This window comes from Apodemus sylvaticus, chromosome 5 (assembly GCF_947179515.1).
Source record: "Apodemus sylvaticus chromosome 5, mApoSyl1.1, whole genome shotgun sequence".
In the NCBI taxonomy this organism is placed as follows: domain Eukaryota; kingdom Metazoa; phylum Chordata; class Mammalia; order Rodentia; family Muridae; genus Apodemus; species Apodemus sylvaticus.
In genome coordinates, this window is record NC_067476.1 from 68,747,475 (window position 1) to 68,759,682 (window position 12,208).

At 36.3% G+C, this 12,208-nt stretch overlaps 1 protein-coding gene across 2 annotated transcripts; it reads left to right on the forward strand.

The window, feature by feature from the left end:
• Positions 1-5,747: 5,747 nt before the first annotated feature.
• On the forward strand, positions 5,748-8,206 carry LOC127685561 (olfactory receptor 5W2-like). Of its 2 annotated transcripts, XM_052182866.1 has the most exons (2): positions 5,748-5,767; positions 7,270-8,206. In XM_052182866.1, the coding sequence occupies exons 1-2, from the start codon at positions 5,748-5,750 to the stop codon at positions 8,204-8,206; spliced, it is 957 nt and encodes a 318-aa protein (XP_052038826.1). The 2 variants fall into 2 exon arrangements, with proteins under 2 accessions (XP_052038826.1, XP_052038825.1); XM_052182865.1 differs by lacking the exon at positions 5,748-5,767 and having other exon boundaries at positions 7,262-8,206.
• The last annotated feature ends 4,002 nt before the right edge of the window (positions 8,207-12,208 follow it).

Genomic DNA, 12,208 nt, shown 5'->3' on the forward strand with positions numbered 1-12,208 from the left:
TTTTTAATAGGGTTGTTTGGTTTTCTGGAGTCTAACTTCTTGAGTTCTTTATATATATTGGATATTAGCCCTCTATCTGATGTAGGATTGGTGAAGATCTTCTCCCAATTTGTTGGTTGCCGATTTGTCCTCTTGATGGTGTCCTTTGCCTTACAGAAACTTTGTAATTTTATGAGGTCCCATTTGTCAATTCTTGCTCTTAGAGCATACGCTATTGGTGTTCTGTTCAGAAACTTTCTCCCTGTACCGTTGTCCTCAAGGGTCTTCCCCAGTTTCTTTTCTATTAACTTCAGAGTGTCTGACTTTATGTGGAGGTCCTTGATCCATTTGGATTTGAGCTTAGTACAAGGAGACAAGGATGGATCAATTCGCATTCTTCTGCATGCTGACCTCCAGTTGAACCAGCACCATTTGTTGAAAAGGCTATCTTTTTTCCATTGGATGTTTTCAGCCTCTTTGTCGAGGATCAAGTGGCCATAGGTGTGTGGGTTCATTTCTGGATCTTCAATCCTGTTCCATTGATCCTCCTGCCTGTCACTGTACCAATACCATGCAGTTTTTAACACTATTGCTCTGTAGTATTGCTTGAGGTCAGGGATACTGATTCCCCCAGACTTTCTTTTGTTGCTGAGAATAGTTTTAGCTATCCTGGGTTTTTTGTTATTCCAGATGAATGTGATAATTGCTCTTTGTAACTCTGTGAAGAATTGAGTTGGGATTTTGATGGGTATTGCATTGAATCTGTAGATTACTTTTGGCAAAATGGCCATTTTAACTATATTGATTCTACCGATCCATGAGCATGGGAGGTTTTCCCATTTTTTGAGGTCTTCTTCCATTTCCTTCTTCAGAGTCTTGAAGTTCTTGTCATACAGATCTTTCACATGTTTGGTAAGAGTCACCCCAAGATATTTTATACTATTAGTGGCTATTGTGAAGGGGGTCATTTCCCTAATTTCTTTCTCAGCCTGCTTATCCTTTGAGTATAGGAAGGCCACTGATTTGCTTGAGTTGATTTTATAACCTGCCACTTTGCTGAAGTTGTTTATCAGCTGTAGGAGTTCTTTAGTGGAGTTTTTTGGGTCACTTAGGTAGACTATCATGCGGTTCCTCTGAAAACTGGGCACCTCACTTCCAGAAGATCCTGCTATACCTCTCCTGGGCATATACCCAGAGGATTCCCCACCATTTAATAAGGATACATGCTCTACTATGTTCATAGCAGCCCTATTTATAATCACCAGATGCTGGAAAGAACCCAGGTATCCCTCAACAGAAGAGTGGATGCAAAAAATGTGGTATATCTACACAATGGAGTACTATTCAGCCATTAGAAACAATGAATTCATGAAATTCTTAGGCAAATGGATGGAGCTACAGAACATTATACTAAGTGAGGTAACCCAGACTCAAAAGGTGAATCATGGTATGCACTCACTAATAAGTGGATATTAACCTAGAAACCTGGAATATCCAAAACATAATCTACACATCAAATGAGGTACAAGAAGAAAGGAAGAGTGGCCCCTTGTTCTGGAAAGACTCAATGAAGCAGTATTCAGCAAAATCAGAACGGGGAAGTGGGAAGGGGTGGGTGGGAGGACAGGGGGAGAGAGAGGGGCTTACGGGACTTTCTGGGAGTGGGGGGACTAGGAAAGAGGAAATCATTTGAAATGTAAATAAAATGTATATCAAATAAAAAAATGCAAAAAAAAAAAGAATCAACAAAAAAAAATAAAGAAATTAAAGACTTTTTAGAACACAATGAAAATGAAAACACAACTTACCCAAATCTATGGGACACAATGAAAGCAGTGCTAAGAGGAAAACTCAGCCCTGAGTGCCTCCAAAAAAAAATGGAGAGAGCATACAACAACAACAACAACAACAACAACAACAACAACAACAAAAAGAATTGCTATGAGTCATTTGAAGGGTCTAATGGAATTCCATTCATTGTAATCCATGAATAGAATGTGCCAGTCTATACCCCTTCTGTTTCTGTCTTGTAAAGTCACCTCTGACTCTGCACATCTTTGTCCTACACTGTGTTGCTTCACTTTGGCAGAGTCCCAAGCTCATCAATTGTATATAGTCATAATTTAGAGTTATTTTTTGTTTGTTTGTTTTTTTAAAGAATTAAAAATTTAATTTTATTTTTATGAATACATTGTAGCTATCTTCAGACACACCAGAAGAAGGCACCAGTACTCATTACAGATGGTTGTGAGCCAAGATGTTGAACTCCAGACCTCTGGAAGATTGGTCAGTGCTCTTAACCACTGAGCCATCTATCCATCCTGTTTGTTTTTTTTTTTCCACAGAACTCAATGCAGTGTTTTAAATATGGAACCAAGGATCTTTCTTTTACAAGGTCCTTTTTGGGAAGGTTCTTTTCTTTTCTTTTCTTTTTTTTGGGAGGGGTATTTATTGTATTTACATTTCTAATGTTGTCCCCCTTCCCAGTTTTCCCTTTGCAACCACCCATAACATTTCCCTTGCCCCCTGCTTCTATGACGGTACTCCCCTACCCACCTACTTACTCTCACCTCACTCTTCTAGCATCCCCCTATGCTGGGGCATTGAGCCTGTACTGGACCAAGGGCCTCCTCTCCCCGTGATTCCAGATAAGGCAGTCCTGTGTTACACATGCAGCTGGAGCCATTGGTCCCTCTATGTATACTCTTTGGTTGGTGGTTTAGTCCCTGGGAGCTCTCAAGTGTCTGGTTAAGATTTTTATTGTTGAGAAGAGATACTATAACCATAGTGACTCTTATAAATGAAAACATTTATTCAGGGCCCGCTTACTTTTCCAGAGGTTTAGTCCTTTATTGTCATAGCTGGAAGTATAGTGACTGTTACATTTCAAACCAGGGGGAAACATCTGAGCTGCCTATTTAGTATGTCTAAGTATCCATGGCCTTCAGGTCTCCCAGCATCTCTCACTTCTGACCTGTTACAAGGTATGAATGACATATTCTGCCTCCTACCCTGAACTCCTCAATCCAAAGGGCTGGACTGATCTTCTATATGTAATGCAGACATTTGGTTACCCACTCTTTTTATACCTTTGGCCTCTTGACTGTTGTAGTTGGTTTTCCTCTCACACCTGTGCTTACTTCTCTTCCTCTCTACACATGCTTCAGGGTCAAATGACCTCTCTGGACTCCTGCATTTCTGTCTGCCTCTGGCTATGCTTATATATATATATATATATATATATATATATATATATATATATATATATATATATATATATATGTAATAAACTTTCTCCCTCATTATACCTGGGATAGGAATAGTAATGTCTGTTCCTTTTCTCTTAAATTTATTTTTTTTCATTCAGTAGCATACAGGAAGACAGTGTAGGATAAGGAACTTAGAGTTCTACATCTGGATCTGCAGGTAGCAGGAAAACAGTATTATATTGGGTCTGGCTTCAGCATCTGATACCTCAAACCCTGTCCCCAATGACAATCTTTCTCCAACAAGGCCACACATTCAGTAGTGCTACACCCTATGGGCCTATGGGAGACATTTTTATTTAAACCACCACAAATATTCAATAGCATAGATTAACTTTGTGTAGAATATATTCATTAGAGAAATATTTTCCAAATGCTGTCCATTTATACTTTTTTCTTATTATTGTCAACTTTAGTTAACCTAACTACTCAATATATTTCATCATTTTTCAGATATTCCAACTAGGATATACACACATATATACATACATGCCTACATACATACCCACACCCTTCCCCTACCCACAAAGCCAATAGATGTTTCGTATAAGATCATTGTGGTGATTTGAATATGAATGGCTCTAATAAACTCATATTTTTGAAGGCTTAGTCATCAAATAATTGCGTTACTTAAGAGGAATTACCAGATTAGGATGTTGTGTCTTGTTGGAGTAGATGTGGCCTTGATGGAAGAAGATTATCACTCATTTCAAATGCCCATGCCAGGCCCAGTGTCTTGGGCTGTCCATCTGTCTACAAATCAGAACATAGTTCTCAGTAGCTTTTGCAGTGATTCATGTATGCCTCCAGGATGTCTACCCTGATAATAATGGACTAACACTTTCAAACTACAAAGAAGCCCATGATTAAGTGTTCTTTCTAAGATCTGCCTTGGTCACAGTATCTCTTCACAGCAATAGAACACTGACTAATAGATCAGTGACATTCTTACATTTTCATGTTTTTAATTGAAAAATGAAAGTTTCAGAATGAGTGTATTAAATGTATAAAATGTGTGATGTCATGAAACCAATGTTGTGGAGGTCTTTTCATTAGGGGATAAGAACATGGCACTGATGGTGCCAATGATGTATTTCAGTGAGTAAAAGTACTTATTCTTCAAGCTTTAAGACATGAGCATAGGCTTCCAGCATTCATTAAAAAATGTATAGTGCCTGTAACTTCAGCACTGTGGGACAGAGAGAGGTAGTCCTGAGAGCTTGCTGTCCAGCCAGCTTAGGCACAGGTAGTGAACTTTCTAGTTATTTAGAGATACTTCATCAAGAGAATAAGCTAGGAAGTTCTAGGAAGATGTCTAATACCCTACTTTGGTCTCAAATAGTAATCATAGGACACACACTCACGCACACACACACACAGTCATTACAATTCCAATTGAGAAAACACTCTTAACATTGCCATTGAAATTCCCAATAATGAATTGTTTAAATATCCAGAAAGGAGACAGATGCTTAAGTAAATTGAATGCTCACTAGGGTATGGACATGGTTTTTTCTTTTTTTTGTGCCTGAATACATAACTGTAGGATGCAGTCATATAAGAAAATATATTTGATGCATTCAAATACAGTTTACTTGAAAACTTTAGGGTAAGTATGTAAAATTTGCTGCAAAAGGCTATATTTTACATGGTTATGACTTTATGTTCTGTTCTAAATAGGCAAATGCTTATCATCAGAAATGTGTATTTCAGAGACTGCAGAAAACTGAGAAGAGAGGATGACTGTTAATGAGTATGAATTCATTACTGAAATTTAAAGAATTTTCTAGAATTATATAGTATTGGCTAACAACCAATATATATACTGAAAATCAAATACAGTTTTGCTTTAAATGGATGAAAACTGCACTATATCTTTTACATTGAAAAAATAACATAATTGTGTCAAGGATGACATATTTATGAGATAATGTAAAGATAAAAATATGAAATTTTTTTGGTGTAATACTACAGAAGGGGATGAGAATGCTGAACATGGATGGCTTTTTGTTTTCTTTCTGCTTTGAAAGGAGAAGTAAACATATATAGTAACTGATAGTTTTTTTCTGATATGTATTAATTTAGTTAGCATAATAAAGATTTAACACTGGACTTATCACATAGAATTCAGACCTACAATTATAATTAATCACACCAAAGCCTGAGGGAAATGAGCCTGTCGTCCCAGTTGCCATCCAGTAAGATAAAATGCTATCTGTCTCATGTTCATCTGGCAGAGACCTGCTGCTCAACTAAGGTAGGTTGTAAATCTCCAAATCTAAGCCCAGATAAGTTGCCTTCATAGAAAAAAATCTTAGTCATCTTTCACTTTCTTACTTTGCTCTTTCAGTTCATGTGTTTTCATTTTCAATGCCTGAAAATAATCATGGTGAATTGAAAGACTGTGTCTGCAGGTAATAAAAGTAACAAAATAAAATTTACTTTAGTCTGGTTACAAGATTTTATTTTTTTTATAGTTGTGCAAACACATTCATGGACTTAATGAGCTTTTTATATCAAAAGTGATTGTAAACAGTGAATAACACATTCAAATTGAGATGAACTCCATAAATGGATCTTGCCATGATTTATTAAGTCTAGAAAATTCCTGAAATGTTCTTCACCCACATTCCAATGTGTACATATCATCATGGAAAAAGAGATGCATCGAACCCATGAATCAAAACAAAATGACAGATAGTGGGAGGGGGTGCAGAGAGAGACAGAGTGACAGAAAGAGAGATAGAGATCAGGGAGACTCTGACAGAGATAGAAAGAGAAGCAGAAAAACAGAGACAGATACAGACATGGAGACAGAAAGACGGGGCCAGAATTAGAGACAAAAATAGAGATAGGGAGATAGAGAAATTCTATAAATGCCAGAATTAACTTTTATCTTTAATCCAATTTCCAAAGTTTTTCAAAGTTATTAAATAATAATTCCTTTTTGCATGGAGCTTTTATCTGTCTATGTTTTGAATCTGGTTTGTTCCCAGACATACACTCAGTTATAGGAGTTTTCTGTTTAATCACAGAAATGAAATAAAATAATCACTTCATCCAGAAAAGAATGCTCTAGAAACTGGTGAATGGTGATGGTGATGTCCCTTAATGTTTCTGTAAGAGACAATGCCCTGTATCACATAGATGGCTATCTAGTGGTCCTGTGAGGTTCCCATGGGCTAGGAGGAAAAGTCATTAACCTAGGGTTTCCTTCCCTTTATCTCTCACATGCACTTCTATTAGAGAAAGCAAGGGCTGGTGAGCTCCTACAGTTGCTGATGTGTGAGACAGACAGTTGTGTGTGTGGTAGGAAAAGCCCTGAATCTTTGTCAATTTGCAATATCATATATAATAGTCAATTTTAAAATCAAGCTTAATAAAATGCATAATAATTTTTGTTTTATTTTTATTAGTAGAAGACCCTTGAATGATACAAACAGGTAATATGTACTGTGTACTAACCACACAGGCTTCCAGAGGAAATTTGGATGGAGTGTAGAAATAAAGAGGTTTATTAACACTATTTAATTACCTTGTCTATATGGCTATAACTGATTAAAATTTCTTTCAAAGCCTTCATGACTTATTTGGGAGATAATGAGATCCTTTCTGTGTCACATGAATATTCCAAAGCACAGAAGAAACTTTGTTATACTGGCTGTAATGCCAAATTTATTTGATGTAATTTTTTAATTTCAAATATTTTCTTGAGCTAAGTATTTGCCATGCCAAGGAAATATGAATCACAGAAATTACGGAACTTGTAGAAAGCAGTATGCTTCATGAATAGCAAGGAAGTGTAATCAAATTTTCTGAACATCCTAGCTGAGATGTTAGCTTTAAAAATCTTTCAAATAAAATGCAATGAGTCTTTAAACTGATGTATGACTTATATATAGAATAGTGATACTGTCTGAAGCCAATTATGTTCTGTGTTATAGGTGCATTGTTGATTTTCAGAAGACAATACCTATATTTCCCATTCTCTTTAACATTTTAAAAACATTTTAGAAATGCAAAGAAGAATGGAGAGGGAAAATTGTTCTTCCTTTACTGAATTCATACTAATGGGAATTACCAACAACTCTGAGGTAAAAGTGGCTGTGTTCACAATATTTCTACTGGTCTATCTCACCAATCTCATTGGGAATCTTGGAATGATTCTTTTAATTAAAGTGGATCCACAGCTACAAACACCAATGTACTTTTTCCTCAGTAACCTCTCCTTCTGTGATCTCTGCTACTCCACAGCAGTTGGGCCCAAGATGTTAATGGACATATTTGGTAATGATAAATCAATTCCATTTTTTGGCTGTGCTCTGCAATTTTTCATTTCCTGTACATTTGTGGATTCTGAGTGTATACTGTTGGCAGTGATGGCCTTTGACCAGTACCAGGCCATCAGCAACCCCTTACTTTACACAACGAATATGTCTAGCAGGTTGTGCATCTTGATAATGGCTGGAGTTTATTTTGTAGGTGTGGCAGACTCTTTGATCCATACAACATTGACATTTCACTTGTGTTTCTGTAGATCTAACGAAATTGATCACTTCTTTTGTGATATCCCTCCTATCTTACTGCTGTCCTGCTCAGACACACAGGTCAATGAGTTAGCAATATTCACAATTTTTGGGTTCATTGAATTGAGCACCATCTCAGGAGTTCTTGTCTCCTATTGTTACATCATCTTATCAGTCTTGAAGATCAGTTCTGCTGAGGGCAGGTTTAAAGCTTTCTCTACCTGTGCCTCCCACCTGACGGCAGTTGCGATTTTCCAAGGAACTGTGCTTTTCATGTATTTCCGGCCAAGTTCTTCTTATTCTCTTGACCAAGACAAAATGAGCTCACTGTTTTATATCCTTGTGATACCCATGCTAAACCCTTTGATTTATAGCTTGAGGAACAAAGATGTAAAAGAAGCCCTGAAAAAACTGAAAAATAAAAGATGCTGTTAAATACTTATTTAAAATTCTCTACCTTTTTCACATAGTGATAGTTTTTATAAAATTATTTCATATGAAAAAATTGAATGTGATTAATGTGTATTTAGTAAAGTTGCTTTTTACATTAGTTCTAGAGTATAGTAAAATTGTTCCCCAAATGCTACAGTGCATTCTGTATGTGTGTGCATATGCACACATGTGTGTAAATAGATAGGTGTTTATGAGTATATGTGTATGTGTATTTATCCCTTTCTTTTACTCAGATTTTTTAAGACTGTATAACCCAACATCAAGATTATTTGAGGAAGATTTTCAGTATAAAATTTATTGGACCTTAAGAGAAACATTCAACAACGTATTAGTCTTTTTTATCCTGGCCTTACCTTCTTTTTCTATCCTTACTCTCTCACCTTGCTAGCTATTTAACAATGTTTCAAAACATACATTTTCTCCATACATAATACTGTAATACTGTAATTGACTGTGTTGTGTTATTATTGAAGCCAGTTCCCTGGATCTTGAAACACTTTTTGCACATTGACTCTGAAAGAAAAAGCCAGAGATAACTAGAATACATTAGTTTGTATACAGGCTCAGTAAGTTAACATTGAGATTTCCACAGATAATAACATTAAGTACAAAGGGGCATTTGGAATTTTCTAAGGCTTATTTTATATTTTAATCTTCTGGAGAACTGTTACTGATAATCCTCATAAATTAGTTAAAATAATAATAATATTAAGAAAATGTTCAACATCATTAGTCATTAAGGAAATATAAATCAAAACAACCCTGAAATTTCACCTCACACCAGTCAGAATGGCTAAAATTAAAAACTCAGGAGACAGCAGGTGTTGGCAAGGATGTGGAGAAAGAGGAACACTCCTGCACTGCTGGTAGGAATGCAAGTTGGTACAACCACTCTGGAATTCAGTCTGGCAGTTCTTCAGAAAACTGGGCATGTCACTTCTGGAGGACCCTGCTATACCCCGCCTGGGCATATACCTAGAGGATTACTGGACATGCAATAAGGACACATGATCCACTATGTTCATAGCAGCCTTATTTATAATAGCCAGAAGCTGAAAAGAATCCAGATGTCCCTTAATGGAGGAATGGATACAGAAAATGTGGTATATTTACACAATGGAATATTACTCAGCAATTAAAAACAGTGAATTCATGAAATTCTTAGGCAAATGTTTGGAACTAGAAAATTTCATCCTAAGAGAGGTAACTTATTCCCAAAAGAACACACATGGAATGCAGTCACTGATAAGTGGATATTAATTAGCCCAGAAGCTCTGAATTCTGAAGACACAAGTCACATATCGAATCATTCCCAAGAAGAAGGAAGGAGAGAGCCCTGGTCCTGGAAAGGCATGATGTAGCCTTATAGGGGATTACCAGGACAGAAGTGGAAAGGGGTTAATTGGGGAATGGGTAGAGGGATGAGTGCTCATGGAACTTATGGGGAGGGGGAAACCTGGAAAGGGAAAATCATTTGGAATGTAAACAAAGAATATAGAAAATTAAAAAAAATTAATACCCTTAAGAGACTCAACAATCAGAATGTTCTAGAATTATGTAGATGCAGATTCTAGTATTGTGATAAACAAGTTCACCCTCTCTTCCCTTTCTCTTCTCTTTCTTCTACTGCATTTGCAAATGTTCTTAAATATTAATTATTTCATGGAGAGTTCAGCATTCTTTCTTTAATTGACATATCTACACTAGCTGATAAATAAGTTACATGATTTCTAGGTTCTTTTCCAGTTATCAGTTTTTTGCTTTGTATTATCCATGATCGTAAATTAGGAATTTGCTTTGTAAAATTCATACTACTTATAAAAATATTCACATAATAAAATGAATGTCTCATGTACATATGAAAGAATTACATTTAATCTTTGTTATGTTTTATCTGAAACAATAGTAGTAGTGACATAATATTAACTTTAAAAAGCTAATTATTCTTTAAAATGGCCTTGTAATGGCATGTTAACTGTATTTAGAGTTTCTTTTATCGTTATTTATTTTTTTTACATCCAGTCTTCAGTTTCCTCCAAGTCCCTTCTTTCCTACTTCCCCTCTGCCTACCCTATCCATTACGCTTATTCTATTTCTCTTTAAAAAAGGGCAGGCTACCTGTGGCATGTTCAGTTGCAGTAAAACCTCCCCTCATACTAAAGCTGGATAAAGCAACCTACTACGAGGAAAATGGTCATGAAGTGAGGCGAAAGAGTCAGAGATAGTCTCTGCTCCAACTGTTAGGAGTCTCACAAAAAGACCAAGTTACACAAGTGTAACATATATGCCTATGACATAGGTCAGTCCCATAAAGGTTCCCTCATTGTCTGTTCAGTCTCTGTCAGTGCCTGTGAACCTAGATTAGTTGATGCTGTGTTTTATCGTGTGGTGTCCTTGATTCCCCTTGCTCCTACAATCCTTTCTATCTCTTCTTCTGAAGGATTTTCCAAGCTCTGCATAATGTTTAAGTGTGGGTTGCTGTATCTATTTCCATCAGCTGCTGGTTGAAGTCTTTCTGTTTTCTGATGACAACTGGGTTATACATCAATTTATAAATACAGCAGAATATCATTAAAATGCATTTCATTGCCTTTTTTCCCCAGCTGTGTTTGGTTCTATCCTAGTTCGCTGGGCTATACATCCTGGCCTTCCAGGATGGGGCTCGCTTTTGTGGCATGGGTCTCAAGCTGGACCAGTAACTGGTTGTTCATTCAGACAATTTCTCCACCACCTTTACCGCAGCAGATTTTCTAGGCAGGAAAATTTTAAGTCAAAGGATTCCTGGTTGCATTAGTATTTCAGTACTTCCACTGGAAGTCTTGCTTGGTGATAGGACATAGCAAGTTCAGGGTCCACATCCTAAATGAGTAGAAGTCTTAGCTAGTGTCATCTTCATAGATACCTTGGAGTTTCCTTTCATGTATTTTCTAACTCACCCCAAAATATACACCCAATTCCAGTTGTCTCTCATAGTCCTCTCTTCTTCCATCCTTTCCCCACCACCTGAACTCTGTTATACCTGTCTCCATATGCCCTACAACTCCAGATCACCACTAATGTCTATTCTATTTACCCTTCCCAATAGATTAATGCACCCCTCAGTTGAACACTTCTAGTTAACTAGTTTCTCTGGATTTATGCATTATTGCATAGTTGCCCCGTACTTTAAAGCCCTTTTAAGTGAGTACATACCATATTTGTCTTTCTGGGTCAGGGCTACCTCATTATGAATGGTATTGTTAGTTCCATCTTCTTGTTTACAGTATTGATATAATTTTTTATGTTTATTAATGTTAAAATAATTTAAATGCATATCTTTAGTGAAGCATGTTGAATCATATAGAAAATGAGTACAGTTTTTTTTTTAGCTCATTTTAATTTTGGCCGTGAATATACACAAAAACTGCTATAATCACCAATATGCTGATTTGTAAAACTATGAAAACATCTCCTCTCATAGGACACACCAGTGCATAGTTACCCCAAAACATCTCTCCTAGTTTTTGTTTGTTTTTACTTTTTGTTTTTGTTTTTGTTTTCTTTTTGACAGAGTCTCAGTACTACAAAACCTTGGCTGATCAGGAACTCAATATGTAGACCAGAATGCCCTAGAATACACAGAATCTACCTGTCTATGCTTCCTGAATATTGAAATTAAGTGAACATTCTGCCATGCCTGGCTTCATCTCTACATTGTGCCCAAGCAGAAATAATGATTAAACCCACTCCATAATATATAACAAATTGTGTCACACTGCATCACTTGTGTTAGGACAAAATTTCAAAATCTTAGGTATTTATTGCATACTACTTAAGAGACATGGAGCTTGTAATGTGAGTTTTCAGTTATAATTTCCATGCTGTAACCAACTAGATTTGCTTCACATCATAGTCACAGATAATATACTAATAAGATGTATTTGTGAACCATTTTTATTACAGGTTCATTGGAGATAAATTAATTCTTATTTGTATTTGGAAATG

Bases quoted from the DNA above. Each gene is read 5' to 3' on its own strand.
- LOC127685561 (XM_052182866.1), top strand. From the start codon at position 5,748: ATGAGCTTTTTATATCAAAA. The intron at 5,768-7,269 runs GTGATTGTAAAC...AGAAATGCAAAG, and splicing joins ATGAGCTTTTTATATCAAAA to AAGAATGGAGAGGGAAAATT.